Source organism: Mesocricetus auratus, unplaced genomic scaffold, assembly GCF_017639785.1.
Source record: "Mesocricetus auratus isolate SY011 unplaced genomic scaffold, BCM_Maur_2.0 Super-Scaffold_100008, whole genome shotgun sequence".
Taxonomy (NCBI): domain Eukaryota; kingdom Metazoa; phylum Chordata; class Mammalia; order Rodentia; family Cricetidae; genus Mesocricetus; species Mesocricetus auratus.
In genome coordinates, this window is record NW_024429192.1 from 47,111,179 (window position 1) to 47,137,589 (window position 26,411).

At 39.3% G+C, this 26,411-nt stretch overlaps 1 protein-coding gene across 2 annotated transcripts in view; it reads right to left on the minus strand.

Moving 5' to 3' along the window:
* LOC106021521 (cell surface glycoprotein CD200 receptor 1) overlaps window positions 1-20,432 on the minus strand; it is a 34,667-nt gene extending 14,235 nt beyond the window's left edge. Inside the window, exons 1-4 of one of the 2 annotated variants that reach the window (XM_040750776.1) lie at window positions 20,055-20,432; window positions 2,084-2,140; window positions 1,031-1,348; window positions 672-923 (exon numbers count right to left, since the gene is read on the minus strand). In XM_040750776.1, the coding sequence (XP_040606710.1) occupies window positions 672-923; window positions 1,031-1,348; window positions 2,084-2,140; window positions 20,055-20,118 (691 nt within the window). In that variant the 5' untranslated portion in view covers window positions 20,119-20,432. The remainder of the gene's footprint in view (window positions 1-671; window positions 924-1,030; window positions 1,349-2,083; window positions 2,141-20,054) is intronic. The other variant, XM_040750775.1, reaches the window with a different exon arrangement.
* Window positions 20,433-26,411: the final 5,979 nt, after the last annotated feature.

Genomic DNA, 26,411 nt, shown 5'->3' on the forward strand with positions numbered 1-26,411 from the left:
AACTGACTCTCACTTTGGACAACTGGAAGAAACAGGGGAATCAGGAAGAGAAGAAACAACACAAACATTGAGGTATTGTATCATTAATCTGAGAGCTAATGTTTACACAGCACTGAAGTGTGACAATGTTTTATGGCGAACCTAATAAAAGGCATTTAGGGAATTACAGATAAGAAGTATTTAGTACTGACAATTCTTCCCACTTGATAGGGACTTACAAAATACTTCTCCAGCACACTAATTCATTTCCTAGCATTAGAGAAAAGTCCAAGTAAGCAGCTCAAATGATCTTCAGTGTTGGATTATTCATTAGCTACTACTTAAAGAGTAAGATAAATACCAGTTTCCTCTGAAGGAAGAAACACCTCCTGTATAATCCCAGCACTCAGACAGCAGACAAATGCAATCATGAATTTAAGACCAATCTTGACTGCAAAGATTTATCTCAGAAGAACCAAACAATAACAAGAAAAACAAAACAAACCAAAAAAAGGGGGGCTGCTGACAGTTCAGCTGGTAAAATCATTTGCTGTCAAGTCTGAAGAGCAGAGTGCTATCCCATTTGTTAGAAAGACAAGTTGTCCTCTGGCCTCTACATGCTTAACATGGCACATGCACAAACACAATAAACAAGCAAACAAACAAAGTCAAAAAATTAAAGCAATACTCACCACCTTCGTTCAGTTCTATGGTCAGAGTCTGGTTGCCAGTTGGATGGGAGACAAAGCAGACCACCGCAGACACAGTGTTGTGTTCCCAATGGTATGCGCTCCTGACAGTCACAGAGCCATTGCTGTGGGATTCATTCTTAGTGACATGATACCCAGCTGGAGCCCAAAAGATCTGAGCAGCAGGCTTGCCTGCAATGGCCTCACAAACTGCAGTTCTGTTGTCCCCTGGAAACAGGGTTACTTCAGGGGGGACTGTGGAGATACAAGGGAAAAAAAGATTCAGACTTTCACAAATTCCAAAGATATTTGATTTTGTTTAAAATCTGGTGAAATGCCACATAATGTGACAACTTGTTTACCTAGAACTTGGAGGTCATGTATCATTTGAAAATGCCCTTCAGCTGATGCTATCTCACAAGAATAATGTCCATCATGACCGAGGGCCACTGTATTGATCTGAAGGTCAGGACTCTGGTCAGGTGTGGAGGCCCAGGTGATTCTCCTGTCCGTACAGTTGATTTCATTTGTCTCATTTGTTTCTACTTTGTAGGACATTGTGCAGGGAGGTTGGCCTCTGAGGGCTATTTTCCACGCTATTAATATTACTTTTGTCCACGAAATAGGAATGCAGCACAGCAGAGCCTTGGTACCCATCTGTGCAGACACTGGAGCACTAACTGGACACACACAGAGAATGAGAAAAGGAAACCTGTGTTTTAAGTCTGTCCACAGCAGCATATATGAAGTTACATTAGAGTGTCGCTTGGCTAATGAATGAATTTTAGCAAAATTGAATTTTTCCCACATTTCTTAGTTCCATATGTTTAATCTATCAGAATTAAATACATTATTCACTTTCTAAAGTAAATTTCAAGGTCTCTGGGCTACACACATGTCTCACCATAAAACCTCACACTGCCTGTACACTGACTTAAAGAGCCCATGTTGGATACAAGTTTGCTGAGCGGTGATTACACAACAAAACTATCTGTTACAGTCACCTGTGACAAAAAGTCAATAATGTCATCATTTAACAGGGGCAGAAATCGCTGTGAATAAACCTTGCTTCTGATAAACATTGTACCAACTATCTCAGCTATCCTATTTCTATGTCACTTGCATCTTCAGGGCCCTCAAGTCCTCACAAATCAGATCCAAAACAAGGTCTAAATAGATGACAGAAGGTTCTTCAACACAGACCTGGAATGGTGCTAATCCCATAGCCTTTCTTCCTCTAAGACAGCAAAGGTTCAGAGGCAGTTACTCAGGGTCCCTCACACTACAACCCTCACATTACCAGTCTGTTCTACTCATCCTAAATCTGTCTAGCAGCCAAGGCACGAGCTCCTGTTTCTAAGCAAGTCAACTCTACATACCCACAGTGCTGGCCACAAGATAAAGAAGAAGAGTACCTTCTGCACGTAATGAACCATTCTGTGATGTTTGATTCCCATTCATACAACTTGACTCTAGAAAACATTTAAATAATAATGTTTAAATATTTAAACAACTGTAAGGCAATAATTAGAAGTTCAATCATTACTGATATGTCAACATCTTGAACATTACATTTACAAGATATTTGTCAATTATTTCCCAGTTATGAATGACCTTATTTTATCAAATAGTTTGTAGAGTAAACCTCCTTTCCTTCTTCCAGGCCCTTGCCAGGTCCAGTGTAGGCATTCCGCATAAGATAACTTGGCTAAATTCCTTTCTCCAGGTGTCATCCCCTAATGAAAGCCATTTGGTCCAATAATGAACACTATACAGACGAAGAAGCAGAATCATCCTCAAAAACTGCAGAAACAGAATTACGAAGAGTTCATCCTCTCTTTCTTCCTGCTTTCAGGAAGTGAAGCAGAAGAGAGGTAGGGACAGGTTGCTGCTCCTTTCCTCTGCCCACTTTCTTGTTACATAGTTCCTGCAACCTACTTGTATTGAGTTCTGTAGAATTTCTCCAAATTATAGTACCCCCAAGCCAGGAATACCTGCATAGAGGGGGAGGCAGGAGAATCATGAATGTCAGAGCAGCTGACCACAAAGTGAATTTGAGGCCAGCCTGGACTACATAATGATACACGGCTTTAGAAAACAAAACAAAAACTAGTCTTAATCAACTTCAAATTTGGTTTCTTAAACACTGATCTGCAATATTTCATGCTTTCCAAGTGACAATTAAAGAGACAGGATAAGCCGGGCGTTGGTGGCGCACGCCTTTAATCCCAGCACTTGGGAGGCAGAGGCAGGCGGATCTCTGTGAGTTCGAGGCCAGCCTGGTCTACAGAGCTAGTTCCAGGACAGCCTCCAAAACAATGCAGAGAAACCCTGTCTCGAAAAACCAAAAAACAAACAAACAAACAAGAGACAGGATAAAAAGAATAGAATTATTTTAGTATCCTAAGGTATTTACACTACTGTGAAGTGTTAGTGTGCTTTTTAATAGTAGAACTGGACAATTGCAAATGTATGAAATGTATGTCTCAACCAAAAGCAAAACATTATCTACGCTAAATAACAAGAGACAGCAAAAGTACAGAAAATCTTCAGTTAAAAACATAAAAGTTTACAAAAAGAACAAGCCTGTCATTTGCTGGAAAACGAAGTGACACATGTTATTGCATGGGAAAACAAAATAAAAGCCAAAGACCTGAAAACAGAAGTAAGATCACATTGAACTGGAAAGGAAAGGGTTACAGGAAAGGGGAGAGGCTGGAGATGGAAGAAGAAATTTCTTCTTTCTTTACTTAATTCAGAATAGAAGACACAGGTATAAACCACAAAGCTACAGCCACCTGATTTTCAATTGAAATTAGATTTTTCATAAAATAGATTCTAATTATGATTTCCCCTCCTCCCAGATCCTCCCCACCCATACAAATCCACACCCTTTCTTGCTCTCTCTCTCATTAGAAAGCAAACAGCTAACATCTAAAAATTACTAGTAGAAATAAAGTAAGATAAAATAAAAACAAACAAACAAAAAAAAAGAAAGAAAAGAAAAGAGCCAAAGAGGAAGCACAAGAAACACATACAGAGATAGAGACACACATATTTGCACACACAGAAATCCCATAAACACACGAAACCAAAAACCATCATATATAAACAAAAGACCTGTATGGAAAAAAATGTGCCCAGACAAAGCATTATGACACCAAAAAAACTCCAAAACTACCAACAAGTTCATTTTGTGTTGGCCATCTACTGCTGGGCATGGGACCTACTCTTAAGTTAGACTCTGTTGGAGAAAAAAAAAATCACTTTTCCATTGTGGGCAGTTATCAATTTGAGATAGATTCTGGGTTACGGATGGGACTCTTTGCACTTCCTCTCTCAGCATTGGGAACCCATCTGGGTTAGACCTTTGCAGACTGTGTGCATGTTGCCAGGGTCTCTGTAAGCTCATATGTGTCAGTCCTTCTGTGTCTAGAAGGTCTTGTTTCCTTGGTTGTCTTCCCTCCCCCACTGGCTCTTGTAATCTTTCTACCTCCACTTCCATAGAGTTCCCTGAGTCTATGGAAGCATGCAGAATACCTTCCAATACCATGAACACTAGTCAGGAGAGGTGAAGGTTCTAGGTTGGCACCAGCTTGACCTCTCCATGTCCAATGAGTTACAAAGATGTTGTCTTCAGCAATACACCCTTACTCTCAATTTGTGGAGATAAACCAACAGCCTTGGCAATACAGCCACCTGATTTTTAGCAAAGATATAAAAAATATACATTGGAGGAAGACAACCTTGTCAAAAAAAATAGTGCTGTGAAAACTGGATATCTATATGTAGATGGATGAAAGCAGATTCCTATCTCACATATCACATAGGAATCAACTTCAAATGGAGCAAAGGCATTAATATAAGCCCTGAAACTCGGATGCTGTGTGGATATTTGAATGAAAATGCCCCCCCCCTAGTCTCAAGGAGTGGCACTATTAGGAGGTGTGGCCTTGTTGGAAGAACTCTGTCACTGGGGTAGGCTTTGAGGTCTCAAAAGCTCAAGCCAGGCCCAGTATCATTCTTTCTTCCTGCTGCCTGCTGATCCAGATCTAGAACCCTTGGCTCCATCTCCAGCACCATGTCTGCCTGTGTACCACCATGCTTCCCACCATGAGGACAATGGACTAAACCTCTGAATCTGTAAGCCAGCCCCAATTAAACACTATCCTTATTAAGAGTTGCCATGGTCACAGTGTCCCTTCACAGAATAGAAACCCTAACTAAGATATGCTAATAGAAGAAAGAGAAGAAGAAACATTCAAGATAGAGCAATAGACAAGACTTTAGTCACTCAGGAAGTAAGGCCAGTAATTGGCAAAAGATATTTTATTATATGAAGAAGTTTCTGTATAGCAAAGGAAATAATCGAGTGAAAAGACACATATGAGAGAGAGATCTTTACTAGCTATATATCTCCCGGAGAGCTAATACACAGAATATTTAAAAAAACCAAAAGATTAAATGGTCCAATTAGCAAATGAGTTAATGAAATAAACAGACAATTCTCAAAAAGGAGGACAAATGAATAATAAACATATGGAAAATGTTCATATTACTAACAATCAGAGAAATGCAAACTGAGAACAAAATCTCACACCAGTCAGAATGATAAACATTAAGAAGGCAATTACAGGTTAGAGGCAGGATAGGGGGTAAAAATAATGCAATAATATTTTAAATAAATAAAAATAGAAAAAGAAAACAACCACACACATGCAGATAAGATACATAGAAAGGGGAGCCCATATACATCTATACATTGCTGTTAAGAACGTAAATTAGCTTCCATCATAATTGCCAAAATTTGGACACCAACAAGATATTCTTTGTAAACAAACAGGAAAATATATTGTCACATTTGGAAATAACAATATCACTCGGTGCTTGAAAGAAATTGTCAGAGCTGAAGACATACCTAGGTGGGTAGAGAGCTTGCTTAGCATACACAACACCCTGAGTTCAAGCCCCAGCCTTGTACAGAAGTGGACATAATATACTCATGTAATTCTAGGGATTTGGAGGTAGAAGACGGACAGCTAGAAGTTTAAGGATACCCTTGACCACATTTGGAAATCATAAGTTAAAGAAAGAGGTAGAGAGGGCTATTGGGCCATTAAGAGATGCGAAGGAAAATTAAATGCACATGACTAAACTTGAAGAAAAACTGGAAAAACTGCACACTTACTGCTGCCTTGTGGCATGGTGGGAAACCCATAGTTGTGGCTAGAGTAAATATGGGTTAGAGAAAATGGAAGGAAAAATGCACAGAGCAAAGATGATTTTAGGGCAACAAAAGGACTCTGTATGTGGTGATATCTGTCTGAAGGTCAGAGAATGGAGCTTGCCACTAGTTAACCATAGAGGCCTGGAGGTCTGTACAGACAGGAAGTGAGCTAGCTGGGTGGAAACAGGATACAAGCAGGGAGTAACAGGAACTCACTCTTTTGTCTGCTGAGACGCTAAGGAGGTAAAGTGTGCCAGTGGCTTGCTTCTTTTTCTCTCTGATCTCTCAGCATTTTCTTCTATATCTGATTTTGGATTTTTATTACTTAGACCAATTAAGAACTCATTTACATCTATATGATGTTATAATCTTAGATATTGCTGTCATACATTGTTTGAGCCCTTAGGATATACAACATAAGGGTGAACCCTAAGGAGCCAAATGTATCAATTTATGAGCTATACTAAATGCATCATCTTAGTGGGGACTGCAGATAACTGAGAAGGCTTCACATGTGCAGAGGCAGGGGCAGGCGTAGGGATATGGGCATTGTCTCAACCTTCCACTGAGTTCTTCTGTGAATCTAAAACTTCCCTTTAAAAAAATCTATTAATGTTTAATTTCAAAGTTACCCCCAAATGAAAATTCTGGAAACAGAATGAGAACAGAAAATATACTAACTAGCTCATTGTTCAAAAAGATAAACCAAATGTCGGATGAAGAGTTTTGGATATGCCATGATTTATTTTAATGGATTGCATTCTTGAAATTGGTGCTAAATAAACAGAAATAATTTCAGAATCAAAAATTTGTCAACACTCTTAAACACAAAGAACATAATCTGGATAATACTATAAAACAGTGATTCTCAAGCTGTGGGTTGCAACCATCAGAAAGCACATATTTCCAGTGGTCTTAGGAATGCCCAACCATAAATTTATTTTTGTTGCTACTTTATAACTGTAATTTTTCTACGGAGCAATATCACAGTTCCTAAGACCATCAGAAATGTGTGTTTTCCGATGGTCGTGACCTACAGGTTGAGAATCACTGCTATAAAATGTCTCCTTTCCAAGTACTAACCAGGATGGCCCTGCTTATCTTACAAGATCAGGCATGCGCAGGGTAGTGTGACAGTAGAAAGTACTCTAGAAACATTAACTGCATATAAAGCAATTTGAGAGCCTAAAACCCAAGCACTTCCTAAGCATCAAGCACTGAGTCACTAGGACTACCACTAAAGGATGGGCATCAACTAAAATGTGACCATGCTTGCTCGTTTGCTGCAGTAGAGAATCCCTTAGCGCCTTGGTGAAATAAGACCTTTCATTGCTGAACTTACACATTTTGAAAAGAGATACAGAGTAGTAATATGCATAAATAAATTTCAGCTGGACCTTAGGACGTGGAACTTCTAAGAAAAGAGAATTGCAAAGAAAAATGATGATGTTTACAGGAAGCATAAGACAAATGGGTAGTTTAAAAAGATACAGGGAATTAGTGTTGCCAAAAATCAGATGAATAATTGGGGTTGAAGCTGGAACCTGACAGCTCTAATTCTAAATGGATTGTAGGTGAGTTAGGGAGGCAGATCTAAGATACCACATGATACTTATCTTTAATTAAAATGTTAGTATAAAAATTATATCTCATAGTAGCATTTTATAGATATGTGTCATTATAGACCTTTCTCTGCACCACCCCCACACACATTGCCTTGCTCCATCTCTAGACCCCACATCTCCAAATAGTCTCCCTTCTGCTTTCCTGTCAAATATGCCCACATATGTACATGAGTGTGTGTTTAAATAGAGATACTGCACTTGAGAACAAATTTGTGATCTTTGTCTTTACTTCCCCAAATACCTTGGTTTGATTCCTCACCTCCAGCTCCCCCTTTGGTCCTTTTTCCACATATCTGTGCATATAATATAAATCTAGATTCTGCACAAGAAAGACACATGAGCTATTTGTCTTCTACAGTCTAACTTGTTTCACCTAACATGATACCAAGAATCATGTGCTTTGCTGCCCATGAGAGAATTTCATACATATGCCACGTTTTCTTTATCTATTCATCCATATGTACGCATGGTGGAGGATGTAGCAATAAACACAGACATGCAAACGTCTGTGTGGTATACTGATTTAGATTTATTTAGATATAGACCCAGAAGTGGTATAGCCAGATAACTTGATAATTATTTGCTTAGGTTTTCAGGGGCCTACGATCTCCATAGTGGTGACATCAGCAGTGTAAGAGGGTTCTCCTTGTCCACATCCTCACAGCATTTGCTGTCCTTTATTTTTTTTTCATGATAGCCATTTTTATTGCAGTTGGGATAAATTGTAAGGCACTTTTAATTTGTATTTCCCTGGTGGTAAAGATTATTTAAAGGTTTTTCAAATGTTTGTTGTTTTTTTTTGTACTTCTTTTGTGAACCACCTGTTCAATGTGTGCATTTATTGGACAGATAGCTGCTTCAATTTTTTGTTCAGTGTTCTTTCTCAGGATCTTTCCTCTCTGTGGCTAGGGAGATGGCTCGGAGTTAAGATCATTTGTTGCAGTGGACTGAAGTTCAGTTCAGTGGCTCACAGCTCCAGGGGATCCAATGTCCTTTTCTCCCCTCCATAAGCATGTCTGCACACATGTGCGCATGCACAAACACACACACACACACAGATTTTTTAAGGGGGATCCAATGCCCTTTTCTCACCTCCATAAGCATGTCTGCACACATGTGCACACACACACACACACACACACACACACACACTTTTAAAAGTCAGGGATTGAAGAGATGTCTCACTAATTAAGAGTCCTCTCTACTCTTCCAAACAACTTAACTTCGGTTCCCAGTAGTCACATCAGCTCCATGGGAGCCAATGCTCTCTTCTGGCCCCCACAGACACTTTCACAATGTGGTATGCAAACACACATAAGTAAAACTAAAAATAATTTAAACTACTTTGTTTTGTTTTTGATACAGGGTCTGTCTGTGTAGCTGTGACTGTTTTAGAACTCACTGTGTAGACCAGGCTGGCCTCAAACTCACAAAGGTTTGTGGACCTTGGCCTATAAAGTTCTGGGATTAAAGGCATACATCACCATATCTGGGAAATTCCATCTCAGCCCAATCAGAATGAACACCATCAAGAAAGCAAATGACACCAAATGTTTCAAAGACATGAGGACGAGGAGCCCTTACCCATTCTTGTTAAAAGTAAAAACTAGGGCAGCTACTATGGAAATCAATGTTGAAACTTCTCAAGAAGCTAAAAATGGATCCACCATATATACGAGCCAGCTACACCATTCCTGAGCATATACCCAGAGGACACTGTACATTGTGCTTGTCTCTACTCCTTTCACCGTGACAAGGAAAGGGAATCAGAGTAAATGGGTAATTGAAATGTGGCATATATACACATAAAATTTAGTTCAACTGTGTGGAAAAATGGAATTCACAGGAAAATGGATGAAACTAGAAAATATATTCAGCCCAGGTAACCCCGGGTCAGAATAACAAATGCCGTGTGATCTCTCTCATTTATGGATGCTAGTCTTTAACTAGTAAATGTAAGTCCAGGCCAGGAACCTAGAAAGGAGCCAATCAGACTGGGGAAGCGGGAGGCGCGAAGGGGGCGGTGCTTTAAGGAGAGGTGGGAAAGACAATAGAACAAAGTAGGAAAGAGAATAGGGGGCAGTATTAAACAAAAATGGAAATGTACAAAATTTCACCTAGAGACTTGTAAACTAGTTTAAAAAATTAAAAAAAAAGAAACACCGAGTTTTAATGAACGTACCATCATCATATGCAAATAGTCACGTAACAAAGATTCCGAATGAAAGTAGTATTTAAATATAGAGAGAAGAAACCTTTTCCACCTAAGTCAAAATCGTCATAGGAGAATGCTTTTTGGTTTTACTGTTAGCGAAACTTCTTAGTAACTTCGAGCAGCAGAAGTTTCCTTTCCCAAACCATCTTTGTCATATGCCTGAGCAAGCAAATACCTCCCACACAGGACGCAATGCTTAGGCATGACTGTGCAAACCCAGAGAAGCTTCCTCAGTGCCAGAAAAGGGTTCTCAGAGACAACACATGACTTCCTTGCAAGATTAGACAATTTTCATCTGTTGCAAAATGCTGAGTTTTGAGTGCACACTCAAAAAAAAAAAACCCTGAAGGGAGGCATTTCTGAAATATCAGCATTAACAGTCCTTGGTTCTGGAGCCATTATTGGCTCAAATCGAGCATGGAGTGTGCCGTAGTCAAGCAGCTACCACTGCGGTTAATAGTCATTTATTATTACTAATGCATAAAAATGAAACAAAAAAGTTAAGATTGTCTTTCTTGCAATTCACATAAATTCTCCAAGCTAGCTGATTCTTCATCAACGCACGAGCCAAGTGATCCATCACTAAGAGCCGTTTGAGTGTTTTGAATGTCATCTGGGGAACCTGCTTAGGACTGAACTAGACCCTCCGAATGTGGGTGACAGTTATGTGACTTGCTGTGTTGGGGAGGAGCTAGCCATGACACTAGGACCTGTCCCAGGGGCATGAACTCAGGGTTAAATAAAAAATTTTTTTCATTTCTTTTCATTCATTTGCAGGCCTTTTGGAGGAAATGCAAACTTATGGTTAAAGGTTTAATAAATGAACTTCATATTAAAAGTTTTAAATTGGGCCCAAGCTGCAGGTTTTGGAGGGTTTTTGTTTGTTTGTTTGTTTGTTTTTGAGAAATGAAGTTCTGAATTCATAACTGTATCATTATAAAAAATAAGTATAAGGTAGTTTTGTTTCCACATTTCTATAGCTATTTCTACATGGGTACTGAGCTAAGTAAAATTCATTCCTATTGCTTATCAGAAACTGCAGAACCTGTCATCTTGTTGTTATTTAAAACAAAAAATGCATCAAAATCTGTGGAAATATCTAAGGAAAACTACAAAAAATTATTCCTGTCTTCATTTGGCAGTCCTAAATCTCTTATATTTTTGGTTGTGAGCCTAGCTGGGCCATCTCTCCAGCCCCAGTCCTAAATCTCAAACTTCATAACTGTTTTCTTTCAGTCCTTAGTATCCTTCAAGGCTGTTCTAATACACTCAAGGCTGGATCTTTGGAGGTGAAGCCAGAAACCATTTCTAATAGCTAGAGAATACAAACAATGGGAGTTTTACTTCTTCCTTTTCCTCTAAATGTTTTATATAATGTGATGAATTATGGCGTACAAAGAATAAGAAGAATATAAAACCTCATTGCAAGCTGAGGCAGGAAACTCCTGGTAATCGTGGATTCTTTTCTCCTGAAGATTCCATTTTATCTTATTTATTCACTTATTTTCAGACAGGGTCCATCTATGTAGTCCTGGCTGGCCTGGAACTTGCTTGCTACATAGACCAGGCTGGTCTCAAACTCACGAGGATCCACTCCCGAGGGCTCGGATTAAAGGTGTTGCCAGTATACCAGGATCAAGGTTTAATTTTAAATGAATACAACTCTATGATTCACGTCCTCATCATAAAAGATCCAGAAATTCAGATGGCACTAGCAGACCTTCATTTAGCTCAACTACATGGTGACTTTTGCTACCCACAAGAATAATAAGGTCACTACGGTATGGAAAACTTCTGGCTCTAGTCAAGGTTAACTTGGCAACTTTAATTGTGACTTAGTAGATGCTTTTCTGTGTTTTATAAGCTGTATGTTCTAGCTGTAGGTTAGAAAGAAAGGGGTTATTTTTTTCAAGGTATTTTTGAATTATAGATGGAATGATTTTAAAACTCCTTGATTGTGGGACAAAATTGTCTATTTTATACAACATGAATATATTGACATAGAAAAATTAAAATAATTGCAAATAAATAAAAAGTACAAATTTGTATGTTTTAGCTTTAATATTTTAATCACAATTGGCATAATTGATCTAGGAATTTGTTTCATGTTCTTAGACTTTATTAAACTATCTTTTCTCATTAAAGATACCCACCCAATAGCAGACAACACTCTAGTTAGGTGTTAAGTAATAAAATTCTGGACAGAGCCCAAAGTCCTCTTAAAGACAAAGGAGAGAAAACATCAAAATCTTAGTCATAATATCAGCCAATATATTAAGTCTTCATTTCTTATCCCTGTAATCTTACACAGGTTTCTGAGAAACTCAGTTGCTTAATTGTACATGTGAGAACTGAGTATCTGAAATTATGAGTGGCGCTTAAGTTCTTATAGGCAAGGGTAATTCGTTACATTATTAGTGAGCTAGGCACGTGGAAAAAATAATATCAGGTTCCTATCTCATTCCTCAGATGAAAAGAAAGGAAATATTTAAATACAATTTTTTTAAAATCCCTGAAAGAAAACATGGGTAGTTTGGAGTTTTTCATCTTGGACAGGGCTGCAGATGGTGAGATACTATGTTTCTGGAGTTGCCGAACTTCCTGGGAGTTCAACTACTGAAACCAGGAAGAAAGGTCCAGGTAAACCGTGACAGTTGGCTTTAACCAGAAACTTTTCTAAATGTAGAAAACTGAAACTATAAATAAAAGTACTGAAATATTTAACCCTAGAACTTAAATCCTTTGTATGGAAAAAAATCACCAGAAGATTGCCAAGCAAAATTCTGAAGACTGTTCTCAATATTTATGTTGAACAAAGGCCAATTTTCCTCAGAAAATATACAGAAACATTCAACCAATCTGAAAAAAACTATGGAAAAGCTAAATGAAGGAAAATTGGCCAAAAGACGTGAATATCTTGACAAAACATTAAACAACATCTTGGAAGTGTCATAGCTGACAACTCCAGTTCTACTATCAGATGGGATGCGGAGGTCAAATAAAACACCCAGATGGTGGATAAAATGAAGAAACTGAATAAAAAGGAAATCACAAGGATTCAAACAACAAGTTCAATAGGTAGATAAAATTTAGAAAGCAATAATTGTGGTAAACAATAAATCTTATTCCACAGCAAAGCAGTCATCTGTGTCAGCAACTTACGCCAACTGCTAATAAAAGCCATCTAGATTACTGTATCTTAAAAAAAAAGAACTAACTAAATGGCACAAAAGCATTTATGTAAAAATTCCTTGAAAACTATAAAATAATCATTTTTAAATGTTTCTGAACACAAGCTATGCCAAAAACTTAAGTCCCATTGTTGGACCTAATCCTTACAGTAACTCTAGACACTAGACTAAGGAATAGACAGCCAATTTAAAGTTTTAAAAATATAATAAAAACTAACTGAGAGTGACTGTGAGCTATCTCAAGCCTATAAACTGCCAAACGTCTGTCTATGGTATGGAAATTAGAGAAAAGGTCAAACCCAGACCTTTAAAACCTGTGTACCTAGGGCTCTGTTGGAGGCTGGGAACCTGGCAGAAACAGTGCAGCAAAGCAGAAGAAATAAGATCTCCTGACATGAAGGATCTACATCAAGTTAAATGGGGAAAAATCCTGAAGGAAAAACTTTGCAGCTTGACAAGAAGAATGTCAGTGATGGCCCCCAAGACCTATAAAGAAACTTAGTAAAGGTGTTGGAGTGAAAACCAGCCTGAAAAAGCCTGGAGGGCAGAGCCGACTGAGTCAACAAACTGGAGACCATGACTTTGTTACCTGTTCATATCAAACTTAGGAAGAGACAGGGCACTACCTGGTGCTTGAGGACTGCAGTAGTGTCTGAAACAGGAAAACAATGTACGCTTGTATATGGGGAGAAGTAGAAGTTAAAAGAATGAAGAAAGCTAACTGGGAAAACAGGATCCTAGGTACACTGAAGGAGTATGAGTCAAAAAGCATACTGGTTTCCTTTTGAAAAGACCTAAGAGGGCATGATTACAGATAAAGACGTTCAAGGCAACTAACAGTTAAGTAGCTTAGTGACCGGTAGCTGACAGAGCTCTAGGCATGTTGCAAGATAGGTCCATCAGAATGAGTTACTATCCTCTGACTGTGGGGCAACAGGGATAACTCAGGTAACAAAGAAACTAAGAAAGACCTAGGCCAGTACTCTTAATCCTAGCTATACCCATGATCATCTGCAATGTTCATGAAAGCCTAGATTCCTGGAACGTTAAAGGACTGAGTGTCTCTAGCAGTTTAGGCTACACAGAAGACTCCATGTGGCTGGGCTTGGTGGTGCACTCCTTTAGTCCCAGCACTGGGGAGGGAGAAACAGGTGGATCTCTGTGAGTTGGAGGCCAACATGGTCTACAGAGCAAGTTCCAGGACAGGCTCCAAAGCAATACAGAGACACCCTGTCTCAAAAACAAAGCAAAACAAAAGATTCCGTATGAAACATCTTTTGTTTCATTTGCTTGCTTACTTGCTTGGTTGCTTTTTTGAGACTGGGTTTCTCTGTATAGCCATGGCTGTCCTGGAACTCTCTCTGTTGACTAGGCTGTTCTTGAGCTCAGAGATCTACCTGCCTCTGTCTCTGAGTGCTGGGATTAAAGGTTTATACCACCACCAACTGGCTCTGTGAGGCGTATCTTAAAAGTACTGGGTTACAATAGCCACTAGGCAACTTCTAAGAAGGAACTAATTAAGCTTTGCTTTGAGAATAAAAATAGCTAGACAATCATTTGGAATCTACACTTATTTACCACTTCAACTTTTATGTTAACACCTTAAAAAGAGTCACAGAAATAAATGTTTCTATAGCGTGCAATGTGGTAAGTTTTTCAGAAGGTGGAATTTTATGGTAAAGTAAGAAAATGTCAAAAGAAAAAGGAAGTTACTAAATACCTTAAAACTGCATGGACACACAGAGATCAGAAACACATTTTTACTGAACCACTGCATTGTCTCAGATAGTGTCCTTGTCAATAGCACTATACCCAGTTTACCAGTGTTGATAGAGATAATAAATAAATAAATAAATAAATAAATAATAGATTCACTTTCCCATTTTTGCTACAGTCTTTTCCCCTCTTCTTTGCTGCCTAACTTCTAGAATGAGTGGCTGGGGCTCTCAGCATCAATTTCCCTCCCACTCACTTCCCCAGCAGTACCAGCAATCTGGCTGTCCCTCCCTCCCCCCCCCACCACCTTTTACTCAAACTGCGATCTCAAAGGCCACCAGTATCTTTATAATCAAATTCTATCTTCTCAGCAGTATTTATGCACCTGGGCTGCTTGGCATTTAATTTAAACGCCTTATACATGGTGGAGCAATGCTCTGGCCCCGAGCTACATGCCCAGCCCCTCCACATCTTTCTTCATCAAATACCCACAGTACAAAGCAGTGGCAGACACAAGGCAGAACATTCCCTTATATACTGGCTAACCAAATGGCCAAACTTCATTTTAGCTGTGACTTATTTTTCCTAAACAATAATCCCAAACCTTTAGCTGTATTGTTTCTCTCTTGAATGTCACTGTCATTTCCAGTGTATCATATCTAAAACTATGGGCTGCTATACATACACTCTTGCCACAACTCTTTCCCTTCTGTTGTCCGTACTGGAGAGCTGTTCCAAGTCAACTTTGTCCACTGAAAGGTGAGGTAAGGTGGTCAGCAGTTCCTTGAACATGGCTAGTTTTCATTGATCCACATACAAAGTGAAAGAATTTAATATAGAGATGTTTTGAGTCCCTCCTGTCTGAAAAGACTGTATCTCTTAATAATAGTGTCGTAACTACTTGTTTCATAAGTGAGGAAATACTATCTAAAAAAAATTGAGTAATCCCTTACAGATGAAAATACCACAGTTAGACAGATTAAATGTGGCAAACCCCAGCAATAGGATGTAATGTTGAAAACATTCCTAGAAGATGGGAGATTAAATTTAGAGAAACAATGTGAGTGGTAGGCTGACTTCTTATTAGAGTTTTTCAGGTTCTAAAAGGGGGGGGGAATCAATCTCTACCCAGAATTCTACACTCCTCCAACAAACAACACGCTTTGATAATGAATGTAAGATAAAGGTTTCAGACATAAAATCAGTAATAATTCTTTTCATACAAAAGAACACTGAGAGAACTTAACAGTAAAAAAAGAAATAAAAACTAAAGATATAAATTGATTGGAGATATAAGACCAGATAGAGACTCAGAATTTCACAAAGGAATGAAGATTATAGGAGGCGGAAACTATGGGGCATATCTAGAATGTGCCATCCAGAATCCCCTTCAGGAACAGCCCCTTGCTCCAGCCAAGAGTGCTGCCAGTAGACAGTCTTCTGTTTTCTGGAACTTCAAAGGTGGCTTTCTTCCTTGCTCAAAATCAATCCCTTCCCAGGGCAGCCCACCCTATCACTGAATAAGGTGGAAGTGTAAAGGGCTAGCGCTCTAATCAATGCGGAATCTCTCAAAGGTCAGCTAGCTCAGTAGTGCCCCTACCCCACCCACTGGGTCAGATGAAAGTGATGGTTGGGATGCAGGAACATTCTATACACCAAACCCAGTCTAAGTCTAACTCCATGCAAACCTGCTCAGCATCAACAGTTCGGAGCATCAGAGATGCTTAAAGAAAATTACTTACTACAAACAGAAGAGCTGCCAGGTGTACCTCAATGCTGCAACTTTTCTATGGTACTTTCCTCAAACAAAAAAGATTGCAGGGCAGGGCAGGTGGGAAAAAAATAAGATTGTGTTCTCAGAATGGTGCCTAGGCTTTCAGACACGCAATGCATTTAAATTCTAGGTATGAAAACCTTGAAATTCTCTGTTTAGTGTTAAGGTATGAATGATATAAGTTCTTGGGGAAAATGAGTAGATTATAACCAACTTTGATAAAAATTTCATGTACTTGTGATGTGTATCATTTCTTAAAGTGCTGAGTGGTGATTACTTCTTAGGAAACATTACTGTCACACAATCCAAAGCTACATGACACCCACGGTCCTGTTCCCTAAACCCAGTCAGGAGCTAGAAATTGGAAGTCAGTGATGCCAAGGGAGAAGAGCCAAAATCACATCGTCACTGATAACATTTTAACGACTGCATAGATTAATTCTTCAGACATGATATAAAACCAAATGACCACTGGATAGTTTTGTTCAGGAGCATCATCAGCTGAAATTCCCATGGTCTCACTGAGAAGTAGTTTACCTATGGTGAGTGACTTTTATCCCTGCCATTCTGGGCTGCCCAGCCTTCCTGTATCTAACATCGGTTTCAACCCATTTCTCAATCTCAGAGCATATATTTCTTCCTAGTTAAGGCTAAGCACATAATCTGCTGGTTATATTGTCTCCTTTCCCGTCTCTTATTAAACTGTTATGGGGAGGGAAAGAGATTGTTATGGCTCCCCAGGCCTGAATGCATGCATTTCTGGTGTTTCCTCTATCATTACAATCTCTCTGTACTGGCTTTGAGGGAAACATCTGCTCCACATATGGTTCCAAATGCTGAATTCTTATATACTCCCCAATATGCACAGGAATGTTCAGCATTCATGTCCTTCCTCTACTATTCCCGTCTCAGTTGCCAGTGAGTAGCACGGAACACCTATCACAAGAACCCCTCCCTGCTCAGAAGCTCTCTATTCCTGCTTCTGAGGGAATACTTTGCTAAGTGCCACTGCCACGCAACAGGATGCTGCCGCCACATTATTCTCCAAATCTACTGCCTTAGATTATTGTTTCTCTTCATAAGCTAACAGATGACCTCACCATTAACTGTACAATATCCAGATAGCCTATTTATCCATTAAAGACCCTTGGAATGCAGCCTTTTTAATTATTATTATATGACACACTGTTCCTGCAAGCTAGATCCCGTTGTCTCACAGACCTCCTGACCTCTGCTCCTGTTACACGTCCCTCCTCCCAATTTCTTCTCTAACTTTTCCTTTCTACCCAAAGCTGTCAGTCAAGGCCCAATTCAAGACCCAGCTCCTCTGTTAACACTGTCAATACCCTATGATTTTACCTTTCCTCCTTTTTAATTTAGTATTTTCTGATTTTAAATGTTCCTTAAGGATTTAATTGTATTTTTATCTCCCTCATTTAAATTGCTGGAAACTTTTAGTCAGTATTCTTGTACATACCACACATGCGCGCGCGTGTACACACACACACACACAAAGAGAGAAAGAGAAACAGAGAGAGAGAGACAGAGAGAGCTCTTAGCATTTTTATTTACCAGAATATTAAACATGAATGTCCAGAGAAAAAGACTCCTATATATTAAACTAGTAGGCCAACATACAAAATAAAAAAAGGAGATAGGACTGAAGTTGGTGAGGACAATTCATTGCTTTTTAGATGTTGCTTTTAATCTCTTAAACTATATTTTTGTGTCTCCTCCTGTTACTACCTGCCCCCTAGTGGAAGATAAGGAAAATTAGTAAAAACTATGAAAAGAAAGAAAACACTGGAGGATTGGTTCTTTTTTTTTTTTTTTTTTTTTGCCTTGAAATTCACATTGGCAAAACCAGTAACTTCAAACAAACAAAAAAAAAGTGTGTTGATTTAAGTATGGACATAAAACTTGAACATAAGAAAACTTAGAGGTCAATGGGACAAAATCGAGTAGAAAGAAATGGCATGGTCTATGAAAATGAGATGGAGAGTTTAGATTCTTTTTAACTTCCCCCTCGATTATTGTATTAGATAAATATCTCGTAGTTTTCAGTTTAAAGTACCTCCCTCGCCTATGTGATGGATTTTACACAGAGTGAACTTGCTGTTCCTGTCTGCAACACCAGTAACAAAGCCATAAAGTTGCAGCACTGGTTGGTTTTCAGATCACCATTCTCAATGATTTCTCAGCAAACTTATCATGCCAGGTCATGTGTATAAAGTAATTTGCTTATTTGTATTCTTAACGCTTAATGATTTTGTGATGCAAGCATGAACTTCAGGGATTTGGTGAACATAGCGACTCCAACTTGTGTTCAGAGGAAGTTTTAAAGATTAACCTTTCAGCCTTGAAAATTCAAATTATCTGTTATGTTTCCATTTATTGCTTTTCTGTCTGCTTTGCTAAGTTTATATGGAACCTGACACAAACAGCTCCTTGTTTGCCTGACTTTTCCTGTCAAATTCATCCTGCACAGATTTTAGGAGCTTTCTAGAGAAGCCCAACTACTGAAAGATATAGATCTCTTTCTCTTTTTTTCAATTAATTTATAGCCCAATTTTAGCTTAGCATTTTCCAGCAGAGCTACAATGGGTGGTTCTCTCTAGTGGAAAGCATATGGGTAAACTGTTCCTGCAAGTGTTTTGGGGTACCCTTTATAACCAGGGACAAATCATTTCACCTCTCTAAGCTTCAAGTTCTGTCTTTGTAAAATGGAGCTGTGTTCCATGCCTACCTCACTGGGTTGCCATGCACATCAAAGAAAAAAGATATGTGAAAATTCTCAGCAGAGAGGTGCAGTGGTAGACCATAGTTATTTTATGTGTGCTCACCAACAAAGTTATCATGAGATACTCTTTCCGAGAAAGATAGACAGAAATGATTTTAAGGGAATTCTGATGAGAGGAAAAAATGCCATTTCTCCTTTAAATTTTTCAATTATAAAATTTAGAGCTAAGTACGTTGTTCCCTTGCAGCTTCTCCATCTACTAAAAGTGAAACACGAAAATGCCCTCCCACATCAACTCCTACCTACCTTCTACAGTGAAACCAGGACACCCCCACAGCAGCCCCAAATTCTATTCAGCTCCTACAAGAACGCAGACATTGAGGAGTGCACTTTCTGATTCAGAAAGTGTCTCCTGTAGCCCACACGTCTTCAAGATAAATACAGACATACATCACAGATGCATAAAATCCACAGTCACGGAGAGTGATAGAAAGAAACAAATAGTCCTAACTTACACTGTTGGCCAGGGAGACCTAGCTGGGATATGGGAGACTAACAGTCATTTAGATGTTTTTCCAAGACGGAGAAAATACAGGGGACCCATGTCACTTTGATTGCTATGAATACGTGTTTAATTTATTCTGCCTTGTCCTAAAAGGGAAGGGAAGATGAGGACATGGCAGTAGAGGAAATTACAGAAACACATAGATTGTAGGACACGAAGCAAAATAAACAAGACAAACCAGAAAATAAGAGATGACTCATATCTAGAGGACCCTTGCCCACATCTCAACAGCAGCGACCGGTTTGCATTGCCTGGCGAAAAGGGAAGGCTCAAAAACAGCACAGAGCAGGTCTCCCATCCCTAGTCATTCTCCAGAAGAAAATTCAGACTCACCAGCCACAAAGACCCCCCATATCAAGAGCACGACTAGGTCAGAAGTTCTCCAAAAGCAGGACATTTCTGGTTTCTGATTTCTGCTGCTCACTCGGTGGTTTTTCTCCTCACAGGTGCAGCAGTGACCATGGCCAGGCCCCCTCTGCTCTCCCGTTGGCTTCTGCGTGGTAGCACCTCTTAAGCAGCAGCAGCAGCGAGCACTCTTTTCTCCCTGACCTTTCCTTGGACTCGCGTTTCAGTGTGATTAGTAACTTGGACGAGAAGAAACTTCTCTGGGACTTGACACAGCAGCAGGTTTCCTGTGCAATGCCCCGAAGCTTTGCAGAGGAAGCAGATTGAGCGAGTTGTCTTCCAGCTCATTGGTTCTCCTCATCTGCTGCCCACAGATAAACTGTACAGTAAAGCCCTGAACATGCCTGAGACAGATGGATTTCTCCATTGAAAACAAAGGAGGGTATTGATCTACTTGGGGCCTATGCTTGTAAATGTCCCAATCACAATTGACTTCTGAAAAGTTCTCCAAGTGGGGGTAATAAAAAAAAAAAACTGTACAACCTTCTTCGGTGTTTAAATGAGGAATAAGTATTTCTCCTTGGAAATGCTTTGGCAAAATTACTATCTAGTCCGGAAGTCCATACATAATGCTGGGAACATGTAAGTGTATCACTTTTCTGTTATTACTCTAGCAATCCCAAAATTGATGGCGTAACACAACACAAACGCGGTACCTGGAAGTCAGACTGAAAGGCATTGTCTGGGGTTAAAATCAAGGCATCGTCGGACTTTACTTCTTCTGGGGGCTCAACTTTCCCCAGCACCTAGAAGATGCCTCCGCTTTCTGGCCAGTGGATACATCACTCTGGCCTTTGCTCTGTGTGTGGTACCTGATTCACCCTGACCATGACCTCCCTTCTGCCTCTTTCTTAAGAGAATCCCATGTGACTGATTTGGCCCTGCTCAGGTGATCCAGGATTGTCTCTCCATCTGAAGACCCTTAATTTAATTACAACCACAGAATCCATTTTTGCCAGATCAGTGGACATTCAGTCACCAACCTCTGTTGGAGGTGCAATACAGAATTTCCATTCTCTCCGACTTTTGAAGAGTTAGAGGTTATTGGAAACACAGATATTCACCTTTCAGTTGTCACGCATCTGAGATTCTGACTTTTCAGAAAAATTCTGTGTAACGTTACTAGTTAATATGCACCACTTAGATTGCAGTTGAACGGAAGAAAGACAAAAAAAAAATCTGTGGTAAGAATTTCCTACCCCAGGGCAAAAGACTCCAGGAAGGGGAAGAAAACATTGCAAACAGGAAAAAAGATAAAACGACATGCATTTTTTTTTCAAAGTTAGCAGTTCCATCTCCCCTCCTACCAAACATTAAACTACATGCATTCTCCTCCCCCGCCCCTCTCAAGCCTTCTTGGTGAATCAATCTGATTTACATAATAAGATAAGATCCTTAAGAGCAAGAAAGGTTTGAAGACATGGGTTATGACAATGAGTGAATGGTAGCTATCCTTGATTCTGTTCAATGATTCATCAGATATCTGGGGAAAAAATTGAAGAAATGTCATTTAAATTGTGATGCTGTTTTTCCATCACATGAAGCTGTTAAGACTTAGGTTCTGACAACAGACGGAACTAGGCTTAAACTCTCTGCCAGGCAGTGTCAATTTTATTGGCTAATTTCCTTAGTCATGTCTGTATTATTTTTTTCCACTTGATATTATAACGACACGAGCTTTTTTTCATGTCATCAAAATTTTTTGATGATGGGAGGAGCAACATGGCTGAGTAGATAAAGATATTTGCCATACAAGCCTGAAGACCGTATTACAGTCCCCAGAAACTACATAAAGATAGAGGGAGAGAACAGAACCAACTCCAGTGTTATCCTTTGACCTTCACAAATGCACTGTGGCATACACACACACACACACACACACACACACACACACGAGAGAGAGAGAGAGAGAGAGAGAGAGAGAGAGAGAGAGAGAGAGAGAGAGAAGACATTGCTTAATTTTGCTTTATTTTTATTCTCTTTCTCATTTACTTTTGAGCTGGAATGGACTCAGAATTCTGTGTATCTGAGAATAACCTTGAACCCCTGATCCTCCTGTCTTCACTCCCCAGTACTGAGATTACACTGTGGCATGTGCTGCCACATCTTGGTTAAGTGATACTAACAATTGAACCCAAGGCTTCTTTAATGCTAGGCAAGCGTACCATAAGCTGAGCCTCATTCCCAGCCTCAAAAAATTTTTCATTACTACTTGTTTATTTTAATGACTGCTTGATGCTAGACCTGCCAAAGTCTCAAGGAGACCTGGTGGCTGAGGTGAGCAAGCAGAGCATTTCCCCATTGCTGCCTCTGTGTTCTTCAGACTCAGCTCCCAGCCCCACGTCTGAGATTTTAGGTGTGACTTTCACAGACAAGCTCGCTGTGTGCTCATCTGAGAACAAACCACTATCTTTAACCAGCTGTGTAAGAGTCAACTCAATGATTTGCACACCATAGAATCCACAAAATAGAGGAAAGAGTACACTTTTTCTCTATGACTCCCTCACATCTTCTACTCTCAAAACTCACACCCCAACATTCTCAACTCACACTTTCTCTTCTTAAGAACAAGCATTTAAATTAAGGCCCCAGGAGTTCATCGTTACCCACAGAAGAAGTGCAGTGAGAATCACCAGACTACGAGAAGTGTGTGTGCATCTTGTAAACGCTTCTCTCTGAAAAAGCTCAAGGCCCTAGTTTCTTCCTGCTGCTTTTTGGTACCAGATCACAGGAAACAACAGAAGAATGACAAGGCATCAAGAGAAAGAAATTGCTCAAGCAGAAACACAAACCCTCCAACTGTCTTCTGCTACTATCTGTTAAGAATCAGGGAATTTGAGGAAGAAAGAAAACAAAACCAAAAAACAGAATGGTGTGATGTAGATTTAAAACAAAACAAAGCAGACTGGGACGCATCGACCAACAGTGTGGTAGCCAAAGGCCTAGCAAGTTTCTGTAAATTAGAGCCCCTTTAAGCCATGACAACCACAAACTTGTACCTTTGGTTTACTCAAAAAATTCCATATCTGTCTATAAATGCTATCCCAGTAAACATCTTCTGCTCAGGAATAGGTCTCGGTCTCAAAGGACTGGAGCAGTGTGGTTCAGTGGCCATATCTGTCTATAAATGCTATCCCAGTAAACATCTTCTGCTCAGGAATAGGTCTGGGTCTCAAAGGGCTGGAGCAGTGTGGTTCAGCGGCCATATCTGTCTATAAATGCTATCCCAGTAAACATCTTCTGCTCAGGAATAGGTCTGGGTCTCAAAGGGCTGGAGCAGTGTGGTTCGGTGGCCATATCTGTCTATAAATGCTATCCCAGTAAACATCTTCTGCTCAGGAATAGGTCTGGGTCTCAAAGGGCTGGAGCAGTGTGGTTCGGTGGCCATATCTGTCTATAAATGCTATCCCAGTAAACATCTTCTGCTCAGGAATAGGTCTGGGTCTCAAAGGGCTGGAGCAGTGTGGTTTGGTGGTTGAGTGCTTGCCCAGCAGGCTCTGCCCCTGACACTGAGAAAAGGGATGCAGCCCATACACTGCATGTTTCTGCTTTCACATCCTACTGTGATGTGGATATTTTTCTTGAAAAATTTCACTTCTACTTACACTATGTCATCAACATAAAAGCAACCTTCAGAAAATTATTTGTGTCAGTGCACGTGTGTGTCATATAAAAGCTGACCATTCTGTTATAGTTTACAAATTATTTAAAAAATTAGACATGGATGTTTGAAAGCAAAGTACATACAATATCAAACAGGTGGACATATGCAGTGTTTAGCATGTTAGCATTCTTTGTATATGGAAAGGAATAAAGTTGCTGAGTATAAATTTGAGATCCCTCTGGTGATATTCATGGCAAATAACGTTTACTAAGCCCTACACTTAGCACCCAAAGCCAAGTCCTGAACCCTTCACAAATATTACCCTATGTAATTCTCTCCACAACCCTATGCAGAATAATATTTTTAATTATTCCCATTTTACATTTTCCCTTCTTAGCTAAATAGACTAGGTACATTTTCCAAAGACACACATGATGGAAGCAGGAATAAGAAACTCTATTTCATAGTTAGGTGCTTGCTTAATTATACTTTCATTTTGTAGCCCCTTTTTAATGTTCTATCTTGTCTTGAATACGTCTTCCAGGAAGTATTCACCTGCCATTTATTTTTCTCTTTCAGTTTCACACACTTATTATTTCATTGAGTTTTGATGTTGTTTTGTGTGGTTATTTAATAAGCAAACCATGTGCTGTAATCTAGTTTATACTAATATTACATTCTCCTCCCCACTGAAGACAATTTTATGAAGTCAATACTAATATTTTCAGAATTCTATTTGATAAATTCAGTTAATAGCTTCACTTTGAGATTTTGAACACAACATATGCTATGCACTTGCACACTTGATATCATCTGTAAATGTATTAAACATATCATAGGTGGGAATGGTGATGCATGCCTTTGATTCCAGAATTCAGGAAGCAGAGATAGGCAGGGGCAAGTAGATCTCCATAAGTCTGAGGTCAGCCTGGTCTACATAGCAAGCTCCAGGATATCCAGGACTACATAGAAATATTTTGTCTCCAAAACACAAAACAATACAGCAACAACAACAACAAAAAAAAACCATACACAATGATTACCTAATGGTTAGTGTTATTTAAGAGAGAAAAAAAAGGATCTTCTGAATTGCTGAGGAGATTTAATAAAACAGTATAAAGAAATGAATGCATAATAGACTACTGGCTCATTTCAGGAAAAGTTGATGACTGACGCCATTGAATACTGTGGAAAAGAAACTCGGAGTTTGGTGTGAGCAGAAACTTCAGGCCATCATTTGTACAAATGAAGGGATAGTGGGACACATTGGGACAGGGAAAAAGCACGACACAAGACTCAGATTATTCAATACAGAGTTCTAGAGTGTAAATCATCATTTAGAATTGTCCTCCATGGGCTTCAAATGACTGGATTTAAAGCTACACACCCATTAGTCACAACAGAAGGCTACAGGGAGACCTGGGTTTGACAATGCACAAAAGGCCTGAACTGTAGGCAATGCCATCAAAACTGGAATAGCAAAGTCCTTTATTGAAAGGGGTCACATGAAACTTGAAGTGTGTGTCATGAGGATAAGCACTGGAAAATTATCAGATTCGATTCTGTGCTCAGACACAGGACTTTTCTGGGCTACCCGCTGTATTTATCCCCTCTCCTTCCCCCAAGAAGCCGAGTAAATGGGAAATCTCATTGAAAAATGCAGTCTTGAAGTATTTTCTGCATTAAGATATTTCCCTTTTAAAGAAGTTTTTACTTATGGGTGGTGATTGGGAAGTCCAGAAAAATACAGAAGTCAACACCCCCCAAAAAGAGAAGATGAAAATCACTGTCACATATCTTGGCTAAAAACTAGCGATGTGGCAAAATATTCTAAATTCAGCCAATGATCTTCTGACCTTCAAGAATTACTAAGGCAAAAAAGTTGGAAGAAAATATTCTAAGTGAGATTATCTTAAATGCCTCAAATAATAATATTAAATTAATAAATAAATGAATTCCTTGTGTCCTTCTAACAAAATAATATAAAACATGAAAAACACGGCAGTAAAAAAAAAAACTGGTGTTTTCCTGCAATTCATTTGAATTTTATTGGCTCAAGATTTCTCAAGAGAATGATCAATGTTCTGTTGAATTATTATGGTTTTAGCCTCCCAGTGGGTTATGAATGTTGTCTTCAATTTACATATAGCTAACCATGCTGCATTCTATAATCGTGTAATGTTTACAGTGAATAGGTGAGTTTTAAATGGTAAGAATGCAACATGTTAAATGTAGAGCTGAAGAAATTGTGAGTTTCCCTTCTGAAGTAGCTGTTAAAACTGTACTGCCAAAGGCAAACTTCACCTCTGTCACTTAACTTTTTTTTTCTGTTTCTAGAACGACAGTTTGATTCTTTTTTTAAGATCATGTCATGCTGGTTGGTGATGGCGCATACCTTCAATCTTAGCACTCAGGAGGAAGAAGCAGAGGCAGGAGGATCCCTGGTTTTTGAGGCCAGTCTGGTCCATACAGCAAGTGCCACGGCTACAGAGACACCCTTTCCCAGATCTCCCCCCCAAAATCTTGTCTTTGTGATTCTTTCAGTGAAGACTGGTCTCAAGTGCCTGGCACTGGTTTTGGTTTTTCGATTGTAGAAAATGTAGAGGTAATTTGAGCCCCATTGTGACTCTTATCTTCCTCTGGGGAGTGATTTTCATGTTCTTCTTCCAGGAATCTGTGAA